We start from the raw sequence: 27,038 nt of genomic DNA on the forward strand, positions 1-27,038 counted from the left end.
ATTTGTCACCATACCCGGAACCTAAAGGATTTGGTCTGGGTAAACCTGTAACGCCCTAAATATTTAACTCAAAAATTGTGGAATATTTTTTTTTCTAAAACAACAGGGGAAATATTATATTACTTCCTCAGTCAATTTATTTGGGCGGGTTACTGGTGATAGCATCAACTCAATAACATTAGGAGAATTAAAACCTTGCCTTGGAATCTTACAAGTTATAAATTACAAACTTAATGAATTTCTTAAAGTCAGAGTTCCTCAGGACATCCACAAAAGATATGGTCACATGGCACTGTCCACAGCGACAACCGTAATTGCCCGTATTTATCTGTTTCCTAAAAATAATAATTCAGAAGGGGTCATACTACCCCGTCTGAGTAAGAAGCATAATATCTATATGAATGTGCACAGTGTCATGTGTACAAATATATGTCCAACACATTTATATCGAAATAACAAATATTTAAATAAGTTCAGAATATATAGTTCACTAAATTCAAGCATTTTGTGCTTTATTATACAAAAGAAAGACATCAATGAACAACACATCATATAAATGAATCACATTTAGGTTTTCACATTTTGCATGTAAAGGAAAACAGGTCTGAGCTATGTTTCACATGAGTGAATCACAATCATAATCTAACAAATGCAACACTAAGCATGTGTGAATACTTGAAGACTTTAAGAAGTGTACTAACTTTATGTTTTCTCTTGTTAATTACCCTGTGGGTACGCACAAGCGTTCAACATCATAGCAGACTGAGACCACACTGGGGTTTATTATGCTTTTTCAATTAATATTCCGTATGACTAGCCATACGGAGGTCCAAAGGAGACGATACATGACCGAGAGAGTACTCTCCAATGGCTAAAACTAGAATTAAGATGCACCCTGTAACTTTTACCGAAGACTTGGATCTACCACCCAGAACGCATTGGTAGTTCTGACCCCCTAACTCCGAGGACTGGGAACCGGGTGAGACGCCTAGATCTCACAAAAATGAAATTGTCCCACGGAGCTTGTACCATCTACCCTCTCTAAGGTAGACCTTGGGTTCAATAACATACACCGCCTTTCAAGTATACTTAGAGCTCTGGGAAACCAGTAACATATACCATTTTCAGGTATACTCAGTATCCCGAGAAACCAGTAACATATACCATCTTTTAGGTATACCTATAATCCCATATTTAGGTTATGTGTGCATATTTTTCATTCTTATTTGTTTTTTGTGTGCAAGTCATTACACCATAGGGGATTTCCAAAATCCCAATCCACACTCGGGGTGATCTCAGTGTATGCACCTTACCCAATTTAGTGTGTAGTAAGCACTAATATAGCATTTTAGAATTTTGGTTCAAACCTGAGCCAAGTACTTGTATATACATCATCTTAGCTTTTATTTTTGAGCTAGGGTGTACGTATAGTACCCCACCCATTTATGCCCCCACATGGCATATCACAAGTCCAACATTTCATAAGTGCACGTATGATATTACAAGGGTTTTACGAAACCGCAAACTTAATTTTGAATGTTTCATAATTCATGACCCGCCATATCAATAGAATTGATCAAATCTCATGCATTAAATAATATGCATTTTATAACTAGAACCATGGTCATGATATTCACAAGTGCAAGATACGTAATCTCATGTGTTCAATGGGTAAGAGTCTATGAGACCCGATCATGCTTGATAGATTTCCAAAGTAAATGCAATTGAACTAACATTATAGTTCTTATATCAAAGTTTTCTCACAATCATAGGTTCATATACAAGTTGATCCCTTATGCATGCATACATGTACTAACAACATGCAAATTTTCAACAATCAACTTCATATGATACAAGTTATATGTCAAAATTAATATACAACATATTGCACCTAATCATTAATTAGGGTGCCCAGTTCATTCTATGAAAATTATCAAAATTTCATGCACAATACATTTACCTGTACATCATATGCAACTAAAATATCATGCATCCTCATTTGCTTACATTACTTATTTATTTGCTATAAATGAATGAGAGTAGGTTTGGGTGAACATGATTTTGTTTCACACACATCAAGATTATTGTTATATTAATCTCAAGTACATTACTATCAAGTTGAGGCTACTGATAGCATAATCAGGACGAACAAGAAAGAAGGTAACCCAGCCATCAATAATCTCTATGGCCCACATAACCAAATTCTAAGTTTACAATGCATTTTGCCTTCAATAGTATTACATTATTTTTTTTCCATTCAGGCTGATTTGACTTGACCCAATCTTTTCCTTGCACATGTGGTAAAATATACATCCTTCGCAAAAAAACATTTTTAGTTTCATTTTTTTTTAATGGCATAGCAACAAGGTGGTGTATCCTACTAATAACTCAAAATTGACGAGATGGCTCAGGTTGACACATCCCGCTGGATGCACCACTAGGGTGAAACACTAGTCACCACTGCTTAACACAGCAGAACGATTACAGCAGGCTGCCCTTCTTTAGCAGTCGATTCGGTCAGCAGGTCCAGTCGGCCTGCTATGGCAGTGTGGTTATCAAAGTGCTGACAATAGCTGGGGTCGAGACAACTCCAACCGACTTTGCACTGCATCATTGGCCACCTACATCAACACGTGGTAGGCTGAGGTCTATGCAGACCTCAGTCCGGTGTGCCTTGCGTGCTGATAGTGCGACAACGACCCAGATAAGGGTTGTGTGCCTTGCCGAGCATACTACATTCAATATATAGCGTCAACCAAACCGTGCCATTAGTTAAGCCAATGTTGTCACAACCACATAGGACATCGACTGGGGTTTAGACACCCAAAGTCTGTCCCTGATTTCCAATGCACATGTGTGAACTAGAAAAAAGTTCTTTTGAATAAACCATGAACAGTTTTGAGTAAAGCGTGTGTGTTCCCCATTTTCTTATAGTATACACTACAAGCAAGGTGTATAACGTTTACATTAAATTTGCTATATGCATATATTTCTTTTTTTTTATGCATATCTAATGTCACGTAACTAAAGAATGCATAGTCAGCTTATGATATCTTGCAACAATAATAATACTCATGGATTATGTATGCAACTCATTTTTTTTATGGTGACAAAAAGAAAAATCCAGACATGTATATACATTTATTTTTTTTTGATATGATATCCATTGACCAGAATAAAGGACATGCGTAATTGTTTCAGTTATGACCTTTATCAAATGGTGCATGAGACAACCATGTATATACTTATTTAAATTTTTGTATAGATCTAAAGTAATTCAATGGTAACACGATACATGAAGTTTTATTTTATGTGCAACCATGAGGTGATCCGATCCAACATGCAACAACAATATGATCCGATCACACTTAGTTTTCTTATATATAATTTTGATCTAAACCAAATGGCATAGTAACACGAGGATTGACATGTTAAATGACTTACTATAGTTCGATCATACCCATTTACCTATCGTTTGTGCAAATCCAAAATGAATAGTGTGATATAATAACAATCACTATACGGTCTGGAATTTATAAAAGTATATCCTTCTTTTTTTTTCTTTATATGGATTCAGGTTAAACTGCATAACAAAATGAGAATCCCTATATGGTCCAAAAATGCAATATTATTTTCGGTTGATACAGATTTAAACTAATCACATGAGAAGGCTTATGCTATTTTTATTTTTTTTTAAACCGTGATTCACTTGGTATCGTTCATGCCTTACGTCTCATGGATATGCATTGTTGTACATATTTGGACTGTCAGTACTTAAGTGTATCACACGTTCCTAAGCAACCATACAAAAATAAAATGTCCCTTCATGAAGATGGTGCACAACATACTTGTGTTCCATAGCACCATGTGTAAAACCCACGTTTAAATATATATATATATATATATATATATATATATATATATATATATATATATATATATATATATATATATATCGGACCCGGGTCGGGTCGGGACTCGACCTCGTCAGGGTTTTAAAAACCCGACACAGGGGAGGATTTGTTTAAAAACAAACCCTCTCCCCTGTATGCCGCACCCCCCGCCCCCCACTCGTGTGGCTCCACCCTCCTCGGCAGGATAAGGAAACCCCTTGAGGGTTTCCCCGATTGTCGCCTCCCCCGAGCTCTTTAAGAGCATGGCAGAAAGGGAGGGGGGGCACACTTCCCTTCTCTCCTCCTCCTCCTCGCTCTCCTTGCGCCGACGACCCTTCTCGCAAACCCCGACCACACCTCCCTCTCGAGCCCTCCCCGTGCTCTGCGCACGACAGCACCGCTGACACCTCCTCCTCCTCTCCTCCCGACGCTGCTGCCTCTCTTCAATCGACGACGGTGCCCCCCTTCCAGGTACGCCCTCTATCTTCTCAGTCTTCTCCTCCTCCGCCTCTCCCACCTCTTCTTCTACCTTCTCCTCTCCTGACAACCGCAGGCAGGGGCCAAAGGCCCCTGCGTCTCTCTCTCTCTCTCTCTCTCTCTCTCTCTCTCTCTCTCTCTCTCTCTCTCTCTCTCTCTCTCTCTCTCTCTCTCTCTCTCTCTCTCTCTCTCTCTCTGCTTACCTTCCGGCAGGGGCCATCAGCCCCTGCCTCTCTTCTTTTAAAACCCAACAGGGGCCGATGGCCCCTGCCATTTTTTTTCCAAGACCGACAAGGGCCTTTGGCCCCTACCCTCCTCCTCTTTTAAAGACCAGCAGAGGCCGATGGCCCCTGCCCTTTTTCTCCATGAACGACAGGGGCCATTGGCCCCTGCCTCCTCTTTGAAAGCCGCAGGGGGCCTTTGGCCCCTGCACTCTCCTCTCTCTGCTCATTTTTCCGGCAGGGGCCATCGGCCCTTGCCATTTCTCTTTCTGGTAGAGGCCGATGGCCCCTGCCCTTCCTTTAATGCCAGCAGGAGCCTTCTGCTCATGCCTGAAATTCCACTAGAGGGGGGGTGAATAGTGAAATATGATAATAATCGATAAAATAAAATAATTAAGCAATAAGGCACAACACAAAAAACACAGAAGTTATACTGGTTCGGTCAATATCCAGACCTACATCCAGTCCCCAAGCAAACCACTTGAGATTCCACTATAACATCCGAGTTACCGGATAAATAGTACAACACCCTCTTCCCAAGAGGTCTTCTTCTCTCAACAGAGAAGGGGCACACCCTCTTCCCAAGAGGTCTTCTTCTCTCAACAGAGAAGGGCAACACCCTCTTTCACAGAGGTCTACTTCTTTAACCAAAGAAGAAATACAGTGAATAACAGAGTTACAATACTTCCTATAGAACCTTTAGAATGATATGAATGCACGAATGAAGGATTCTAAGAATGTTCTGTTTGACACTCAGAGGATACTCTTTGTCAAAGAGTTGGACTTGACTTTTTCTCTTTTCTTCCTTTTTCTTTTCCTCTTTCTTTTTCAAGGCTCTCTTTTCAAATCACGAATAGAACTTTTTCTCTTTGTAAGCTCACACGTCTATTCCATTCCTCTTGTTTAATAGTTTATTTGAGTGTGTTTATATAGCCTTTAAAAAGTAGTCGTTACATTTTGAAATTGTAACTTTTTGAAATGTGAAATGTTATGTCATTTCAAAAATATCTTTTAGAGAAGATCGAGAATGCCTTTTTCCAGAAGAGTAAAATAGAGGGTACACTAGTCGTTGTATTGTTTTTAAGTAATACATATTTTATGTAAAAAGTCTATTTCTTACAATAGTACATTGAACGTTGGGTTGTAGTTTTGTCTTTATTCTAATTAATTATTTGAGGTACATTAGTACTTCTTTGCTTTAAATGAGTGTAAGTACTATGAGTGTTTTGAGATATTTATTTATACATAGTCATGTCAAGTGTTTTCTTTATGTTGTGTATTTCAAAGTCTCCAGAGAGAATAAGGATCAAAAGGAAGGTCGACATTCTTTGAGAAGGATATTTAACAAGGATTTGTTACAGAAGGCATTTAATGCTTTGTAAAGAGAATGATGACTTCAAGTAAGTCGACATTCTATGGTTATGAGAAAAAGTAACTAGAGTCCTTTAAAAAAAACATATTTTATTTGTTTTTCTTTTGTGTAGCCGATTTATGTTTTTGTCTTCTTCTTGTATTAAGAAACATTTCATTAAAGAAGATAACTAAAGTCTTTTCAAAAACATATTTTATTTGTTTTTCTTATGTAGTCGATTTTATGTTTTTGTCTTCTTCCTATAAAAACATTTCATTAAAGAAGATAACTAAAGTCTTTTTAAAAACATATTTTATTTGTTTTTCTTATGTAGCCGATTTTATGTTGTCTTGTATATAGTGTAAGGTACAATGACAAAATGTCTTTTTCATAAAAGGTTTTAAGAAGGTACAATTATTATATGACAAAATATTTTTTTCATAAAAGGTTATAAGAAGGTACAATTATTATATGACAAAATATTTTTTTCATAAAAGGTTGTAAGAAGGTACAATTATTATATGACAAAATATTTTTTTTTCATAAAAGGTTGTAAAAAGGTACACTTATTGGTTTTCAAAAAAGAACCTTTTTGAAACTATCGTATACTTTTATGATATAGTATGTATGAATGAGTATGTAATATGCAATATGCAAGTTCCTGAAGGTTCTGTTACATATGACTCTAAAGAAGAAAAAATCTTCATCTTGAGGTAGCCGATTTCTTCATTTGAACTTTAGGAAAGCATGGCTCATCAAGCTTTTTCTTCAAGGAGTATGATTGCACCATAGTTGTACTTGAACAGGAAGTCTCCATCCTTATTGGGTGAGATATCCTTGCATCAAATACTCGTTAGATTTAAGGCAAAACATATTCAGTCATAATATAACATTATTTCAAGAGAACATATTATCATATCATACAAAATCAAATAAGACAGTGTATCATATTATGTGACATCAAAACCGAGTTTCTCAACATTCTCCCCCTTTTTGATGATGACAAAATATGCTCCCCTTGTCAAAAAGACATTATGCATAGAAATAATAATATGATAAAAAAAGGTGAAATAATGTTTAAAGAGACAGGTTTTCTCCCCCTTTGTCATGGACAAAAAGGAGGGATCAGAGTAAGAAAAAAAATTATTACAGACCGAAAGTATTTAAAAGTTATTACAGACCAAATATAATAAAAAATGAGTCTTAGTCAGAGTCAGTGGTATTGAGCTTGCGGCGACGACGACGTGAATCTTGGCCCATTGTCAAGGAGTTAAAGGCTTGTTGCAGAGAGGCTTGATTCCTGAGAAGTAGAGCCTGGGTATTTTGGATGTCGACGAGGGTAGAGAAGATGTCAGGGTCAGAGCTTGCGGGGGGATCAGCTTCACTGGTGCTTTCATCGTCAGAGTGATCTCGAGGGGACCCTTCCTCAGGGAGGTATGAGTCATCGAAAGCATGATCAGACCTGTGAATGATGTCTTGGTGGAGAGGCACCTGGAAGTGCTGAAGGATATGGGTGATGAAGTACCCGAAAGGAAGAGAGTGGAAGGCCCAAAAATTGATCATGTTATTGAAAATGATACTGGACCAGTTGATGGGAAAGTTGCAGAAGATTGCATATAGGAGAAGGGAGATTTCGTTTGCCACGAAACCCTTGGAAGGAAGCTTTGGAAAGACATTGGATGAGAGGATGTGTGAGAGGATTAGAGCATGAGGTTTGAGATTGCTCGTATGCCATGGGAAATGGGTGCAGCGAGTGGAGAGAAGGACTTTCTTAAACACAGTTCGATCTATCGGAACTATGTTAGGAAGCTCAATGCCATAGGAGGAAAGGTTTAGAATGCAGCCTAGTTGAGAGATATTGAAGGAGATGAGTTTTCCATGTACCATGGATGTAATGGTGGTGTGGTCACGGTCTATAGAGAGGTTGGTATAGAAAATTTTGATGAGATGAGGATAGTAGGTCATGGAGTTAGTCGTTCCTAAGATGGGAACAAAATCTTGAAGAGAGGTATGGAGATCAAAGGATGTGAAGGCGTCGAAGTTGACTAGTTTGCCAGTTTGAATTGGCAAGGTGCTAATGTACTAAAAGTGGTGAATAAGGTCGGGGTATCTTAGATCTGCGGAGGTGATCACATTGGTAGAGGAGGAAGCCATTTTCGAGTGTCTTGAAAATGAAGCACTAGGAGAGAAACGAGCTAGAACCGAGAGAAAGTTTGTATAAGGATAGAAAAGTTCGAATGGAATGGTAAGAGATGAACCAATTGATTAAATAGAAGGAAAAAAATAATTGTTGATATGAAATGAATGACATTGGAAGTGAGTAATTTTTAGATTTTAGTCAAATAAGGAAATCCGTGAGGAGTAAGTTAATAGACTTGTGAATGACAAATCAAATCAATGTTTGAGGATAGTGTATTATATTAGATTGAGGAGGACATAGTTATTGAAATATATAGATTTTACTATGGGTGAGTTTATCGACTAGTGAGAGAACCCATTAATAGAGTATGGGGTGTCATGTTGAATAACAAAATGATTGATCTTTGAGAATAATGGCCTAACAAGACAAACAACTTGTTATTCTATGTGAAGGGATTCTAAATTCGTGAATGGAGAGTTAAAGACATAAAAAAGATGATGTGGATATCTAGAGAGGAGAGAAAGAAAATAAAGGACAACATTTACTTGATTTAGATATGACATAAAGTAAAGATAGAATAAATAAAGGTTCTCGATTTTAGAGAGATATACAATAAGAGAGAGACAAGGTCACGGATGGAAAGAAAGGTCATAGGGTGATCATGTGATGTTGTACTTTGAAAGATATGACATTTTAAAAAAATGTTTTATGATTAATATTTGTAATTTTTTAAGAGTATACGTGGATATGAGAAGGACATATTTGGACTTAGACTAGTGGTGAGAGAGATGATGAGACAAAAAGGAGAAAGAGTTAAAAAATATATAAGAATTGAAATAAGAATAGACATGTAGGAGTCGGATTCAAAAATGTATAATAAACAAACGTATTCGAGAGATGAAATGAGGAGACAAAGAAATATTTATGAATGAAGAGTAATAAATGTGAGTTGTCATAGAGAGAGGTGAGATGACATATATGGATTTTTGTGAAGGATAAAGAAGTAATAAAAAAAAGGTTGATGAAAGACATGAGGTTATGATTGATATGAATTATTATTTATATTCTTAAAGAAACTCGACAAGGTTAGGTTAAAACAAGAGTTGACAAGAATGGAGGCTTAATATGTATATGAAAGAGATGATAATAGATAGTTTGTAGGGCTATGATATAACATATGATATAGTAAAAAATAATTTACGTGAGAATATAGCAACTAGATCTTTTAAAGGAACTAAATAGTCATTCGATTTTAACTAATGAAGAGTAATAAGTTCTCATAAACTAAGTAGGACCATTTATCGTAAGAAAAGTTTTTATAAAAGGACAAAAATAATAAAGGAGTAGAGTGATGTGAACATTGTTATGATGGCTTTTAATATAATTAGTTCTTATGGATATGAGAGAAAGGAGATAGGACAAGGAGTTATAATGGATGTGTACTTGAAAGATGACAAGTTTGAATGACATAAAGAATGTGTCTTATAAGAATACGTGAATATGAAAACTTAGTTTGACTAACTAAAAACGATAATAAGGAAAGCAATTTAAAATACGATTTAAACAAGACTTATAAGAAGTATTATATTAAGTGTAATTAATTTATAAGTCACTTAGTTTGCATATTCCTAGTTCCCTTCTAATTCGTGTGAAGTCTTCATGTTTTAATGGTTTAGTGAATATGTCTGCTAACTGTAGATTAGTGGGTATGAATTCTAGTTTAATTATGTTGTTTAAGACTTGTTCTCTTAAGAAGTGGTGTCTTATTTGAATGTGCTTAGTTCGTGAGTGTAAAATAGGATTCTTAGATAGGTTTATAGCACTTGTATTATCACAAAAAATAGTTGTATTTTCAAAATTTAAACCAAAATCTTTTAATGTTTGTTTCATCCAGATAACTTGAGTACAAGCTAGGCTAGCAGCAATGTATTCGGCTTCAGTAGTTGATAATGATACACAGTTCTGTTTCTTACTGAACCATGATACCAGTGAGTGCCCTAGCATGTGACATGTTCCACTTGTGCTTTTTCTGTCAGATTTACTTCCAGCAAAGTCAGCATCACTGTATGAGATTAGATCAAATGTAGAGGATTTTGAATAGAATAATCCAAAATCAACTGTGTCTTTTAAATATCTCATTATTCTTTTTACAGCTTTAAGATGTGATTCTTTGGATTTGACTGGAATCTAGCACACAAGCAAACACTAAACATTATATCTGGACGGCTAACAGTTAAATAAAGAAGTGATCCTATCATACCTTGGTATACCTTTGTATCAACAGTCTTACCATCTTCATCTTTGTCCAACACAGTAGTAGTGTTCATAGGAGTGGATTTTGAAGCAGTTGAGTTCATGTTGAACCTCTTCAGAAGTTCATGAGCATACTTAGATTGGTTGATGAAAACTCCATCCTTGGTTTGCTTAATATGCAGTCCAAGAAAGTAGGTGAGTTCTCCCATCATACTCATTTCGAATTCCTTCTGCATGGACTTAGAAAAATCTTCACAGAGAGTGATGTTAGAAGATCCAAAGATGATGTCGTCGACATAGATTTGAACAATTAGGGTATGATTATTCACTACTTTGACAAATAGTGTAGAATCTGCTTTGCCAACAGAAAAACCAATTTTTAATAAAAAGGTTTTAAGTCTTTCGTACCAAGCACGAGGTGCTTGTTTTAAACCATACAAAGCACGTTTGAGTTTAAAAACATGATCTGGGTATTGTTCATTTTCAAATCCTGGAGGTTGTTTTACATAGACTTCTTTATTTATAAAATCATTTAAGAAAACACTTTTAACATCCATTTGAAATAATTTGAAATCCATATAGCTTGCATATGCTAAGAGCATTCTAATAGATTCAAGTCTAGCAACAGGAGCAAATGTTTCATCAAAGTCAATACCTTCCTCCTGGTTGTATCCTTGAGCTACTAGTCTGGCCTTGTTTCTTATAACATTACCTATTTCGTCTAGCTTGTTTCTGAAGATCCATCTTGTCCCAATGATTGGATGATCTTTTGGTCTCGGCACAAGATCCCAAACATCATTTCTTTGGAATTGATTCAGTTCTTCAGTCATGGCTAGCATCCAGAACTCATCAATGATGGCTTCATCAATCTTCTTTGGTTCAAGTTGAGAAATGAATGCCATGTTTGCAATCCGTTCTAGCTGAGCTCTAGTTTGAACCCCCTTTGTTAGTTCTCCCAAAATCTGCTTTTGAGGATGATCTTTGATATCGACAAAGGTTCTTTGGTGATCATCTTCATTAGACTTAGCTGTGTTATCTAAAGATAAATCTGTACTTTCAACATCATCATCATTAGTTTGTATATGAACAGATTGATCAATAGATTCACAAAAACTAACATGCATAGATTCTTCAATAGTATTATGACACTTATTGAAAACTCTGTATGCTTTACTATGACTTGAATATCCTAAGAATATGCCTTCAACAGATTTAGCATCAAACTTATCCAGGCTATCTTTTGTGTTTAGGATAAAGCATTTACATCCAAAGACTTTGAAGTAGTCTATTCTTGGAGTTCTGTCATAGAATAGTTCATAGGGAGTTTTATTTAATAAGGGTCTAATGAGAACTCTATTTGTTATGTAGCATGCAGTATTAACAGCTTCTGCCCAAAAAGATTTTGCAAGATTATTGTGTTGGAGCATAGTCCTGGCAGATTCCTAAAGGGTTCTATTCTTTCTTTCTACTACACCATTTTGAGGTGCAGCTCTAGGAAAGGCAAAGTTATGAGAAATACCATGCAAGTTACAAAAATTTTCAAAGAGTTCATTTTCAAATTCTCCTCCATGGTCACTACGGATTTTAACAATAGAACACGATTTTTTGTTTTGTAATTTTTTACATAAGATTTCAAACTGACAAAACGTGTCACTTTTGTTTTTCAAAAATATTACCCAAGTAAATCTTGAGTAATCATCTACAATGACAAAAGCATATCTATTTTGATTAAGGCTAGCTACCCTAGAAGGACCAAAGAGGTCCAGGTGGAGAAGCTCTAAAGGTCTTTTACTTGAAATGACATTTTTTGATTTGAAAGAAGATTTTGACAATTTTCCTAATTGACATGCATCACAAAAATAATCCTTTTTAAAAGATATGTTGGGTAACCCACGTACTAACTTATCTTTAGCTAGTTTACACATGTATTTAGAGTTGACATGGCCCATTCTCATGTGCCATAGATGTTGAGTGTCATTATTAGCTATGAGGCAATGTTCTGTGATGTTTTCTAGGTATAGTTCATATATATTATTCTTTCTTATACCTTTTAGGATGATGTTTTCATTTGTGTCAGCTATGAGGCATGCATCATGATTAAAGCTAACATTATAACCTGTGTCACACATTTGACTGATACTTAGTAGGTTATGTTTTAAGCCTTTAACAAGGAGAACGTCTTTGATAAGAGGTTTGTCTATGTTACCAATATTTCCAATACCAATTATCAAACCTTTGTTATCTCCAAAGGTGACGGTTCCTCCTTCTTTATGATGAAGAACAGCAAAAAGGTCTGGATGTCCTGTCATGTGCTTTGAACATCCACTATCTAGTATCCATCTGTTCTTCTTCTTTGGAGCCTGCAAAACATTAAGTAAATCTTCTTTTTGGTACCCAATCGGGTCCTTTTTTGTTAGACTTTGGAACCCATATCCATTTGGATTTGGGTTTGTCTATCTCTTTAGAGGAGTTAAAAAGATTATCAATATAATGCTCCTTATTTGGTTCAGATGAACTTTTCACAAACGTGGTCTTTTGATTTATACAAGAAGGTTTTTTGAAATGAGAATAGCCAATCCCATTCTTGTAAAAGGAGACCTTCTGAGAGGATAAGAGTTTATCCAAGTTCTCTTTACCTTTAGTAAACTTGAAAACCGTTTTCATGAGGTTCTCAGTTTTACTTTTTAGCTCTGAAATTTCTACTTGCATATTTTTAGTTTTAGAGCTAGTAGAAGAAATTTCAGATATAAGTAAAAGATTTTTCTTTTTTAACTCAGAATTTTCACTGCTGAGTTTTTCATTCTCTTGAGAAAGCTTTAAATTTTCAGATTTTAAAACTTTATTTTTGAAACTCAATTTTCTAGATTCTTCAAATAGATCTTGAAAAGCATCTAGAAGTTCTTCAAAGGAAAAAGCAGAGATTTCACTTACCGAACTTTCGTTTGCCATGAAGCACATATTTGCAGTTTCGGCTTCATCATCACTTGACTCTTCACTAGTGGATGGTTCTGAATCATCCCATTGAGCATGCAGAGCCTTTTTCTTGAAGAACCTCTTCTTTGGTTCCTCAGTCTTGGACTTTCTTTTGAGAAGTGGACAGTCACGTTTTAAGTGGCCTTGCTTATTACACTGAAAGCACATGGGATCTTCTTTAAGATCTTTTCTTTCCTTGTGCCTGTTTGGAAGCCGGTTCCTTCTCATGAAGCGCTGGAATTTTTTGGTAAGTAGCGCAATTTCTGATTCTTTATCTGAGTCTTCATTCTCAGATAGAGGTGGGAAAGCTAGAGTTTTCTTTACTGGTTGCTCTTCTTCCCTTCTTTCTTTCATGTGGACTTCATAGGCCATAAGATTGCCTATTAAGTCGTCCAATGTAAGTTTAGATAAATCTTGAGCTTCTTCAATAGCAGTAGTCTTTTTCTCCCAATCAGTTATGAGAGATCTCAAGATTTTCTTCACCTTTTCAGTCTGGGAGTATGTTACACCCAGAGATTTCAGATCATTGGTGATGTTGGTGAATCTGGTAAACATCTCTGTGATGGGTTCATCTTTGTTCATTTTGAACAACTCATATTTTCTAACAGGAGATGATATTTTGGCTTCTTTTACTTTGTTGGTTCCTTCATGAATAACCTCCAAAGAATGCCAAATGTCATATGCAGATTCACATATAGATATTCTGTTGAATTCATTCTGATCAATGGCACAATAGAAGGCATTCATAGCCTTTGCATTTAGGTTTGCCATTTTCTTTTCTTTATCAGACCATAAGTTATAGTCTGCGAATGGAGATGTGTATGGATGCTCAACAATTTTCTATACAGCAAAGTCAATGGATTTGAGAAAGATAGCCATTCTGCACTTCCAATATCCATAGTTGGAGCCATTGAAGAAGGGATGACGAGATGCGTGTTGACCTTCAATATCACGAGCATAGGAGGTAGATGCCATTTGTGCTGAAAGACTTGTTACGTCGAAACCAGCAAACCTGCTCTGATACCAAATGAAATTCCACTAGAGGGGGGGTGAATAGTGAAATATGATAATGATTGATAAAATAAAATAATTAAGCAATAAGGCACAACACATAAAACACAGAAGTTATACTGGTTCGGTCAATATCCAGACCTACATCCAGTCCCCAAGCAAACCACTTGAGATTCCACTATAACATCCGAGTTGCCAGATAAATAGTACACCACCCTCTTCCCAAGAGGTCTTCTTCTCTCAACAGAGAAGGGGCACACCCTCTTCCCAAGAGGTCTTCTTCTCTCAACAGAGAAGGGCAACACCCTCTTTCACAGAGGTCTACTTCTTTAATCAAAGAAGGAATACAGTGAATAACAGAGTTACAATACTTCCTATAGAACCTTCAGAATGATATGAATGCACGAATGAAGGATTCTAAGAATGTTCTGTTTGTCACTCAGAGGATACTCTTTGTCAAAGAGTTGGACTTGACTTTTTCTCTTTTCTTCGTTTTTCTTTTTCTCTTTCTTTTTCAAGGCTCTCTTTTCAAATCACGAATAGAACTTTTTCTCTTTGTAAGCTCACACGTCTATTCCATTCCTCTTGTTTAATAGTTTATTTGAGTGTGTTTATATAACCTTTAAAAAGTAGTCGTTACATTTTGAAATTGTAACTTTTTGAAATGTGAAATGTTATGTCATTTCAAAAATATCTTTTAGAGAAGATCGAGAATGCCTTTTTCCAGAAGAGTAAAATAGAGGGTACACTAGTCGTTGTATTGTTTTTAAGTAATACATATTTCATGTAAAAAGTCTATTTCTTACAATAGTACATTGAACGTTGGGTTATAGTTTTGTCTTTATTCTAATTAATGATTTGAGGTACATTAGTACTTCTTTGCTTTAAATGAGTGTAAGTACTATGAGTGTTTTGAGATATTTATTTGTACATAGTCATGTCAAGTGTTTTCTTTATGTTGTGTATTTCAAAGTCTCCAGAGAGAATAAGGATCAAAAGGAAGGTCGACATTCTTTGAGAAGGATATTTAACAAGGATTTGTTACAGAAGGCATTTAATGCTTTGTAAAGAGAATGATGACTTTAAGTAAGTCGACATTCTATGGTTATGAGAAAAAGTAACTAGAGTCCTTTAAAAAAAACATATTTTATTTGTTTTTCTTTTGTGTAGCCGATTTATGTTTTTGTCTTCTTCTTGTATTAAGAAACATTTCATTAAAGAAGATAACTAAAGTCTTTTCAAAAACATATTTTATTTGTTTTTCTTATGTAGTTGATTTTATGTTTTTGTCTTCTTCCTATAAAAAACATTTCATTAAAGAAGATAACTAAAGTCTTTTTAAAAACATATTTTATTTGTTTTTCTTATGTAGCCGATTTTATGTTGTCTTGTATATAGTGTAAGGTACAATGACAAAATGTCTTTTTCATAAAAGGTTTTAAGAAGGTACAATTATTATATGACAAAATATTTTTTTCATAAAAGGTTATAAGAAGGTACAATTATTATATGACAAAATATTTTTTTCATAAAAGGTTGTAAGAAGGTACAATTATTATATGACAAAATATTTTTTTTTCATAAAAGGTTGTAAGAAGGTACACTTATTGGTTTTCAAAAAAGAACCTTTTTGAAACTATCGTATACTTTTATGATATAGTATGTATGAATGAGTATGTAATATGCAATATGCAAGTTCCTGAAGGTTCTGTTACATATGACTCTAAAGAAGAAAAAATCTTCATCTTGAGGTAGCCGATTTCTTCATTTGAACTTTAGGAAAGCATGGCTCATCAAGCTTTTTCTTCAAGGAGTATGATTGCACCATAGTTGTACTTGAACAGGAAGTCTCCATCCTTATTGGGTGAGATATCCTTGCATTAAATACTCGTTAGATTTAAGGCAAAACATATTCAGTCATAATATAACATTATTTCAAGAGAACATATTATCATATCATACAAAATCAAATAAGACAGTGTATCATATTATGTGACATCAAAACCGAGTTTCTCAACAATGACTCCTTTTTCAAAAACCCAGCAGGGGCCGATGGCCCCTGTCCCTCTCTTAGTCGTCTGGTAGGGGCCGATGGCCCCTGCCCTTCTTTAAATATCCGGCAGGGGCCGATGGCCCCTACACCTGTTTCCTTTGGCAGCATGGGTCATTGGACCCTACCCCATTCTGTTTCGGGTCAGCAGGGACCGTTGATCCCTGCCTTGTTTTGCAGAGAAGCCGAGACCCCAGTCCTTTGTTATCGTTTTCCATACTCATTAAAATGCATACTAATAACGTACCTTTGCAACTTACGCAACAGGCCTCGTTCGTGCTCCGCGGCCCGACCCTCGTATTATCTACACACATAGACGCACGCAACTGCACAACTTTCCGAGGTAGGGTAAAGTCGCACAAAGGGCAATAAATGAACCTATTTAAGTTGAAATAATTAAGATTCCCATGCTAGATATGCTTAGAGTTATATTGCTTCTGCATTTTGCATTATCTTGTTTGTATGCTCATGGGTCGACGTACAATTTCATTCTTCGATCATTTTTTTGCATAGTTGCTTATGAGTTTGAGGTGTGGTTTCGTACTTCTTGCAATACCTATGCCCTTGTTTGATTGCATACATTTTTGCCTGCACGTTTCCTTTGAGTGAGGTACGACTTCATGTCTCATGTATTACTTATGACCTTATGTGTTTGGCTATCTAAGTGGTCAAGGTATGATTTTGGTACCTCGTGTGTTACTTATGTGTTTTTCGCTCGATGTGCGGCATCGCAAGTTGACAGTTGCTTGTCGTCATGTTATAATCTGCATATGCTCACACTCATGGTAGATATGTACTTACATAAATGTAGTCTTGTGCCTAACCTGATTTCAACTGTTTTCAAAACACTAAAAGTTGCGCTGGTGCGCTATAGTTCTTTTAAAGAGGATTTTCTTCTGCAAACCCAGTGCTCTTCAGATTGTACAACTTTTGCAAAGTTAAGTTTTAAGTCCTGCCGGATTGCGAAGTCACATTTGGGCCCTCCCAGGTCCACACACTTGGGAGAAATATTTTATAACCCCGATTCGAGTTGTGACCCAATTCGAATAACTCTGATCAGAGGTGTGAGCCTACAAATGAGTAGGGTTATGTTAAAGGACACATTCTTCATTTATCAATCTAGTGTCGCATGTCGATACTAAGATAAATTTTGGATGCAAGATTGATAGTGTTGGGCCTTGCATGAATGACTTAATGTGGCATTATGGATTTTAAGGATGAATCGTGCCAAATGAGCACTCCTATATTCTTTTGATCGTTATGAAGTTGTGTGTTGGGTGTTCCTTTTGAGAAGCCCACACACCTCCCTTGTTCAGTGTAGCGTACTTTTAGACATGCACTATATGTTAAGTACTTTGTTGATCAGACGAGAGATCCGAGATGACCTGGTATCATGAAATATGCAAAATATTGTTGAAATGAATTCAAGACTTATCTTGCCAAATTGTGTTACTTCTTATGCAGATAATATCTGTTGGGGTTTCTTTGGTGAAACCATATCCCTTTCATCGTAGTCATACTTTTGACAAGTACGATCATACTTTTTGACAAGTACGATGGTACTTTTTGACAAGTATGTCTTCTTACGTTGCGATGATTGGATGAGTAAGTTGTGGCAACCTCGACGAGTGCAACTAATAAAATTATTGTGATCACCTAAATAAGTGATGATTCTTCCTTCACCGGCAAGATACTCGAGTTGGGTCGAAAGACCAGAGTATGTAGAATGGGTCTTCAGTTAACTAACCCTGATGTACTCATTCGAACCGCTGACTCTTGTCTGGAGAGAGGATGGGAAGGTACAAAAACTTCGATGAACAAGCCATTAATGGCAGTTACGAGCAAAAGACTCAGCTTCCTCAGTCATCGGAGTTAGGGGAAGGGGACTACCATAATTATCCTAGGTGGTAGCTCTCCATGTTCGGGATGCATCCATTGTTTATGCTGCTTTGGGGATTTCTCTCTTGGTCACTGACCGTCCCCTCAGGTGCGGACTCAGTCAGCTATCCGGGTTATCTTAAAATACATAGCATAATAAACCCCCGGATCAGTCTAGGCTGTTTTTAGAGTCGTGCCTTGTGCGTACCCACTTGGCCAGTTAATATCGAAACATAATTTAAATCCGATCACACAATTTGTTGAGTTATGCACGTATGAAAGCTATAGCATGCAACAAATTTCAATACTTATGGAATTGTGTGTGTGGTTGATGTAGCATCGTATTTTGCTTGCTTATAATAATAAGCCTACTTGTGCCAGTGAAATTCTGGTAATAGTTTTAGCATTTTGCTCATGACAGTTACTCCATGAATCTGTTGAGATTAAATTGCTATATAATTGCCTGTCTACTTGACATATTAAATTATTTTGCTTAACTATGTTCTATATCGTCCTGTATGTGCACCTACCAGTTTTTAGTGAAACTGACCCATTTTATGGGCATGTGATGTATAGGTGATACACTCTGCGATGGCACGATGGCGCGATGAGATCAAGATAGAGCTCTTTCCCTGACGTTTCGCTGCTGAGGACATGTTGGTAAATTTGGTATGAAGTGTATTTCAAAAGTTCTCTTTTAATTAAACCCTGAGTTACTAAAATTGTTTTAGTAAACTTCTTTTTTGTTTCAACAAATATAATGAGTTGCAAAACCCCATGAACAAATTCTCGATTATTGAAACTGCATTTCAAAACCATTTGATTTCAATAGTTGTGCGAGATTCGACAAAGGAAAGTTTACGCTGTAATGCGCTCAAGGTCCATTGACTTGTGGTTTTGAAAATATCATTTTTCCGCTAAAATACTATTTAAACTCTGATTATTGTATGATTTCAAAGCTTTCTAAACTATTCTAAAAGTTACAAGTCCTGGATTTTTTGGGCGTTACACCATGTACATGCATAAAGATACTATGCCCTTACCTCTTCTGACGATTCAAATCATCGAGTACTCTTGTGCGGCATGACCAGTTCTACGCTCGAAATCCTTCCTCCGGTGGCTGCCTCGTCCAACACTCCACTCAATTTTAATGGCTTGACAGGGCTGAGGTAGTAGGGAAAAAAGGGAAGTTCTATGAAATGACTTGCACATAAAAAACAAATAAGAATGAAAAATATACACACATAACCTAAATATGGGATTCTGGGTATACCTGAAAGATGGTATATGTTACTGGTTTCTCAGGATACTGGGTATACCTGAAAACGGTATATGTTACTGGTTTCCCAGGGCTCTAGGTACACCTGAAAGACAATGTATGTTACCAGACCCAATGTCTACCTTGGAGAGGGTAGATGGTACAAGCTCTGTGGGATAATTTCATTTTTGTGAGAGCTAGGCGTCTCATCCGATCCTTAGTATTCGGAGTTAGGGGGTCAGGACTACCAATACGTCCTATGTGGTAGATCCAAGTCTTCTGTAGAAGTTATAAACTTATAAGGTGCATCTTAATTCTAGTTCTAGCCATCGGAGGTTCTCTCTTGGTCACAGACCGCTCCCTTTGGACCTCCGTACGGCTAGTCATACAAGGTATTAATTAAAAAAAAGGCATAACAAACCCCTGTATTGTCTCGATCCGCTACGATGTCGAATGCCTGTATGTATCCACAGGGTAATTAACAAGAAAAATATAAAGTCAATACACTTTTGAAAGTCTTCATGTATACACACAATGCTTGATGTTGCATTTATTATAATATGACTGTGATTCATTTATGTGGTGCATAGCGTATTCATGCTTTCCTTAATATTGCAATTGTTATAGTATAAAGGTGATTTCCTTCATGCGATGTGTAGCTTAATAATGTTTTTCTTTTATATTCAAATGGTTATAACATTCATTCATATGATGCGTCTCTCATTAATGTTTTTCTTTAGGTACTAAATAATGAATTATTTTGTATTGGATGAACTGTACATTCAGAACTTGTTTGAATGTTTGACATTTCTTATATCAATGTGTTGTACATATACTTGTACACATGACACTGAGCACATTCATATTGATATTATACTCCTTACTCAGATGAGGTGTAGTCTTACCCCATCTGAATTATTAATTTTTAGAAAACAGATAAAGATAACGAGGCAATTGCGATCGTCACTGTAGACTGTGCCATGAGACTATATCTTCTTTCGATGTCCTGAAGAACTCTGATTCATTAATTGTATCATTTATAATTGTATTATTTCAAGGCAAGGCTTTAATGCGCTTAATGAGATTGAGTTTGTGTTATTACTTGTAACCCGTCTAAATTATTTGACCAAGAAATTAATAAAATATTTCTACTGTGGTTTTAGAAAAAAAATTTATTCTAAAATTTTTGAGTTAAATATTTGGGGCGTTACAAAACCTGACCCATTGACACCCCTAATTGTACTCAAGCAATCTTGTTCAAATTTTAGAGATCACTGATTTCTAATGTTTATAAGATACTGCATTGATGATTGTAGAGATTGAAGCATACCATTACTAGTACCTAGCTAAGATAAATGTGCTTCTTTGCCGTTCATTACGTTTGTAGTGCTGGTAAGTGTGAACTCTAGACAAATAAGAGATACCAAGGCCAGCCCTAAGGTGGGTTGTCATAGTGCGGATGGGCCTTAGCTATCACATGGGTGGTTAAGGTTCAACTCCTATGCGCATTGCCTTAGCTATCATATGGGTGGTTAAGGTTCAACTCCTGTGCGCATCACCTTAGCATAGTGCCTAAATTTACCACAGAAGTGGTATCCCATGTGGTAAGCGGGGTCCTGTGCTAAGCTGAAGGCCCAGGTTCGAATCCCTCTGCCACACATGGCTTAAGAGGTATCTGGTAGGGGGTAGGGTCTGCGTACCCCCCAGCGGGCCTTTAAAAAAAAAACAATAATAATAAAAAAAAAGAGATACCAAGTCCAAGTAGAATGGGAATGCATAAACAGATTGATTAAAAAAATGCAAATTTATAATGCAACAAGTTTATTGGAAAGGTGCCACTTATCAACGCATCACCAAGTCAAAGGGATGGGGTCCATTCCAGCCGTACGCTCTTTGGTTGGTAAAGGGACCTGCAGTTTTTACACCAATGAGCTGTCGAGTGATTGGGACGGTTTTCTGTACTTGTCCTAAAAAAAAAAGTGTATTAAGAAGTTATAAAGCGCATAAGCACAATAACAAAGTGCTCATTCTTTTAAATGCAATATATTCGTTAGGTTTGCCGCCGGCATTCTTTGCTGCAAGGTCGAAGTGAGGTGGGCAGGGGGGACCTCAAGCCAGGCAATATGTGGTTGGTTAAGAGGGTTTTCCTCTTGGATTATCCAAAAAAAATATATATTCCTTGGGTTTAGCAGTTTATATTTCATATGGCTTGGTTATGACATGATTTTGTTAGCCCTTAAATAAGTGAGATATTTCATGATTGGAAAATAACATAATATAGATAACCAACCTTTTTCAGTTAGATCATCACAAATAATTGAGTCTCTCTCTTACACACCATCAACAAGCCAAATCAAGTATAGGAATTGGAAGTAATAGCCAGGTCACTAAAGAAGAATCTTGAAAATATCCTAATTCATGAATTTAGCAGGCAAGAAAAATTGGAGTTAGAGAACATGGATATTGTATGGAGTCAAGACATGGCAACCCACCCAAGGCTTTTCGTCTTTTGGAATGTCTCCAATCGTCATAATATGCCCTCCATACCACCCTTTCAAAGCACAGCCCATGAGGCAGGGCTCTTGGAAGATGAGAACCGTTGGAGAAATGGATATGTCACTGTCCCCACCTACTCGAGATAAAATAATGCACCAGCACTTTCCTCACCAAATAAAAACAAATAACTAAACTGATAAAAGAATACCGTCCCCAAACATACATTCTCTCTCCATCCTCTGCCAAATAAAAAAGAAAGAAAGAAGGGAGCCTCTCTTTCGCAATCCCCAAAAAATGTAGAGAGAGAGAGAGAGAGAGCAAAAATAAAGAATATAATAAATCACAAAGAACATGAATTGCCCCCAATTTCTTGCTCTCTTTTTTTTTAATGAGATAGCTATCTTCTTCCATGCATGGAGGGCAATGAGAGCGGCCTCAACTCTTACTACCAGGCAGGCCCATCAGCCAACAACGGAATCTTTGGGTCTCCTGCCTCCAACCCCAATGCTTCTTCATCCTCTCCTTACTCTGAAGGGGCTGCCCTTGTCTTCCCTCACTCGGCTGGTGGGAGACCCACCACCACCGTCCCGGAGGTCGTCCGGAGGAAACGGGGTCGGCCCAGAAAGTACGGTATCGGTGCAGATGGATCCGTGAGACACGCCGCTGCTGTGGGTGTTCCTCTCTCCTCCGTTGCTCGCAAGAAAGAACCTTCTTCCTCTAAGAAGGTTCAAATGGTCGCTCTCGGTGCGCTTTTCACTCAATCTGGGGGCAACCCATTGCTTGTTTTTGAGAGTTTTTCAACACTCATTTCTTGTTTTACGAAAGCTTATTGAAACCCATATCTCGTTTTTGGGAGTTTTGCTATGTGGTGATGAAAATTTTGTCTTCTTCTATCCTTTTCCTTTGCATGGTTGACAATAGCATTGGCTTATGAATTTCTTTGTTTGATTGACTTCAAGTCGCCGACCCCAATTGTTTGGGATGAAGGCGTTGTTGTTGTTGATTGACTTCAAGCATTTGGTTGTTGGTATATGAAATGGTTGCCTTCATGGTTCATTATCGTGCATGTCTTGAGGGCTTTTCAGAGGAATCTCTTTCCTTATGTTTGACATGAGCTTCTGCAGTGTGGGTTGTCGAAAAAACTGAGTATTTGTTGGTAAATTTGCAGGAAATATCGTTTGTCAATTCTGATTATCGCTTTACATGAAACTCGATGAGTTGGTTGTTTTTACTGAAGAAAAGTAGTCTTCCATACGAGTGTCTGCAATTATATTGATCCACTTAAGAAATGCTGTCGTTGATAGACAATGAGTTTTGAGATCTGTATCTTCATAAGCTTCTTCCTCTTCAGAACGTCATGGTGAGGCTTGGAGTCAGTGAACGCTTGTGCATTTCATTTGCGCACTTACTTTTTGAAAAGGGAATATGTGTTCACTTGATCTTAATTACTTGCAAGTTTTCAAAGAAATAAAGAGAATTCGCATTCAGAAGTCTATTTTTGTCGAGGGTCCAAAGCAATGTTGAATTGACTCTATTCAGTGGAGGTATTACTGATCAAGTTTCCCCCTCCTGTTCTACGACTTCCTTCTGTCAGAAAGTTGTAATGGAAAGACTTTTCAGAAACTATGATGCCTTTATTATCACTTATCTTCCCTTCGGTTGTGTAGAGTTTAACTAAATGGCTTTCTCTGTCCTGCAAAATAATTGGATGACTTGTTTTATGTGTTATGCAGTGCCTTGTGGTTTGTTTGAATTGAACAAAGCCAGTTTATATCACTAAGGATCTATCACTGGTTCGGAGATCAATTTCCCTTGTAAAAAACTTCAAACAGATTGTTTCTTAGCATGTGGTCTCATCTCATGCTGACTGTTGTGCAGTAATGAATTTTGGTAAAAGAATCTGCACAGGCATCTATAAACTTCTGTAATGTTGTTCATTAATCACATTATTTTCTTTTTCCTTCATCAGTAGTCATTAGTAACAACTATTTAATAGGGATGGAGATTGAAGATGGTTCTGCCAGGTGAAGGTATTCATGGATGGTGGATATCAATGTTGTGAATAGTGTTGAGGCGTAAGGTGTAAGCTTCACAAAGGGATTTAAAAATTGACCAAATAAAAAAAAATAAAGATGCATCATTTATGTATTATTAATGAATAATTGGATATTAAGTGGAGAATCTAAACCAGAGTTACCAGTCGAGGAAGCGATATGGGAAGCGAGGCACTTTCAAAAATTTAGGAAGCGGGGAAGCGTGGGACCACTTAGAAGAAAATTCCGAACCGTCTCGGAAGCGACCCGGAAGTGACCTAGGAAGCAAATCGGAAGCGAGGGGGAAGCAAAAAAATGGGGAAGCGAGGGTGAAGCGTGGGGGAAACGTGGGTGAAGCGCGCTTCCCATTTATGGGAAGCGCGTTTCCCATAAAAGGGGGATGCGCTTCCCATAAAAGGGAAGCGCACTTCCCAAAAAAGGGGGACGCTTCCCCTCACGCTTTGGAAGCGCGACGTTTCGCGCTTCCGAAGCGCGCTTCGGGGAAGCGCGCTTCCCCTTTTGCGTAGGCGCTTCCGCTAACTCTGATCTAAACTAAATTATAAAATGAATTCCAACCAACGACAAAAATACAAAAATTTAACTGACCCAACAAAGAAGATGTGATTATTTAACCAAGGAACAAGAGACAATTAATATAAATACAACATAAAGAAATAAATGTGTGAATTGTGAAGTAAAGACTAATAAAATATCAACAACTAGAGTTATTAAACATAATAGTTAATGCACTTTTATAAATTGAAAGTGCAACAAAATTCACAAGGTTTAAGTTATAGACTATGTCACAGGGACTCGCCCAATTGGGTGTCGCACCCGCGTCGACGCAACGCATGTGCGTATGCGTCACCCAGTGCGGTCAACCTGACCCTAGGTGCGTTGACCGCACCCAGGGTCATTTATGTCCAACTTTTGGACTTTTTATATGTATATTTTTTATATTTTTGCCACACACCCCGCAACCAAGTTTTTTGAAAGTGCCGCACCCCCGCCCCCGCACCCGCACCCATGTGACATAGGTTATAGAAGACGCATAAGAGACGAAGAAGAAGAAGATCAACGAAGGAAGAAGAAGAAGAAGAAGAAGAAGAAGAAGAAGAAGAAGGAGGAGAATAACGGAAGAAGGAGAAGATCATTAGAAGAAGAAGAAGGAGGAGGAGGAGGAGGAGGAGGAGGAGGAGGAAAAAAAGAACAAAAGAAGAAGAAGAAGGAGAGAGAGAGAGAGAGAGAGAGAGAGAGAGAGAGAGAGAGAGAGAGAGAGAGAGAGAGAGAGAGAGAGAGCCTGATTTCTACCTTGATATAAATCCTTATTTTTCGCAGACCCAACTTGGAGGGTAGTTTTGTAATTTTACCCAAAATAGGTTGCCCTAGGCTCCTTGTATTTAAAGATAAGAATACATCTTTGTTATTGGTTGTGTATCTCAATCTTAATAGCGGATCTAAGTGTGGCCGTGAACGTAGGCAACTCTTGCCGAACCACGTAAAATCTTTATTCTTTGTGTGATTGATTTTCTCCTCTTCCCATTGTTTTGGTTCTTCAATCTATCAATAGTGTGTTGAGTTGTTCCCTAACAAGAGTACCCTATGGGACCTCCTTTTTCTTTTAAAACTATGTCACATGGGTGCGGGTGCGGGTGCGGGTGCGGCACTTTAAAAAACCTTGGGTGCGGCAATATATATATATATATTGTTGAATATCGAGAGAGAGAGAGAGAGAGAGAGAGAGAGAGAGAGAGAGAGAGAGAGAGAGAGAGAGAGAGAGCAGTGAAAATGAGAAAACTCGATAATTAGATTAGGGCTAATCTCTATGTTAAATAGAGAGAGGCCAAAGTAAAACATTACACACAAGTCCCTCATTAAACAATAAATATCAAATAACCTCTAGTTTAAGAAAACTTAAACTTAAAACCACCTAATTTCAACACTCCCCCTCAAGCTGGAGCATAGATATCAATCATGCTCAGCTTGTCACAACATTTTGAGAAATTTGGTCTGGCAAGAGGCTTTGTAAACATATCTGCAACTTGGTCTTCCGACTTTAGATATTTGGTAGTGATATGACCAGCTTGAATCATATCTCTTACATAGTGGCAATCAACCTCAATGTGCTTGGTTCTCTCATGAAAGACAGGATTGTTCGCTATATATGTTGCAACCTTGTTATCACACATCATGGTCATAGGAGAGGAAACCTTCACCTGAAGATCATGAAGAACAGTACGAACCCACATTAATTCAGCAGCTGTTTGGGCCATAGCCCTATATTCTGATTCTGCACTCGACCTAGAAACCACATTTTGCTTCTTACTTCTCCATGAAATTAAGTTATCTCCCAAAAACACATAGAATCCTGTGATAGATTTTCTATCCACTAGAGATCCTGCATAGTCAGCATCAGAATAGGCCACTATCTCCAGAGTTTCACCTTTCTTGAATAATAACCCTTTTTCAGGAGATGATTTTAAATACCTGAGAATCATTATAGTTGCATTCCAGTGTACCTCAATTGGTTTGTCCATAAATTGACTAACTTTGCTTACTGCTAAAACAATATCCGGCCTGATCACAGTTACATAAAGTAGCTTCCCTACTAGTGAGCGATAACTTTTGCTATCAACCGGTTTTGCCCCTTCTTCAAACAACAGAGCTTTATGATCCATGAGAATATTTGCTGGTTTAGCTCCCAACATTCCAGTTTCCTTTAATAAGTCAAGAACATACTTCCGTTGAGACAAAACCATCCCTTCACGGCTCCTGGCAACTTCTATACCTAGAAAATATCTAAGTGAACCAAGGTCTTTTGTAACAAAGTATTTTTGAAGATGAGCCTTTGTGGCTTCAATATCTTTCACATCATCTCCTGTAAGAATGATGTCATCCACATATACCACCATAACAACTATGCCTGAGTTAGTTTTCTTGATAAATAGTGTATGATCTGCCGCTGACCTATTAAAGCCAAAGCTTGACATCACCTCAAACAACT

At 37.2% G+C, this 27,038-nt stretch overlaps 1 protein-coding gene across 1 annotated transcript in view; it reads left to right on the plus strand.

Moving 5' to 3' along the window:
- The first annotated feature begins 22,296 nt into the window (after window positions 1-22,296).
- LOC149843250 (AT-hook motif nuclear-localized protein 10-like) overlaps window positions 22,297-27,038 on the plus strand; it is a 49,019-nt gene continuing 44,277 nt past the window's right edge. The window contains exon 1 of the mRNA XM_089999677.1: window positions 22,297-22,745. Coding sequence (XP_089855803.1) covers window positions 22,415-22,745 — 331 coding nt within the window. The 5' untranslated portion in view covers window positions 22,297-22,414. The remainder of the gene's footprint in view (window positions 22,746-27,038) is intronic.

This window comes from Nuphar pumila, chromosome 3 (genome assembly GCF_984573655.1).
Source record: "Nuphar pumila chromosome 3, dmNupPumi1.hap1.1, whole genome shotgun sequence".
NCBI lineage: Eukaryota > Viridiplantae > Streptophyta > Magnoliopsida > Nymphaeales > Nymphaeaceae > Nuphar > Nuphar pumila.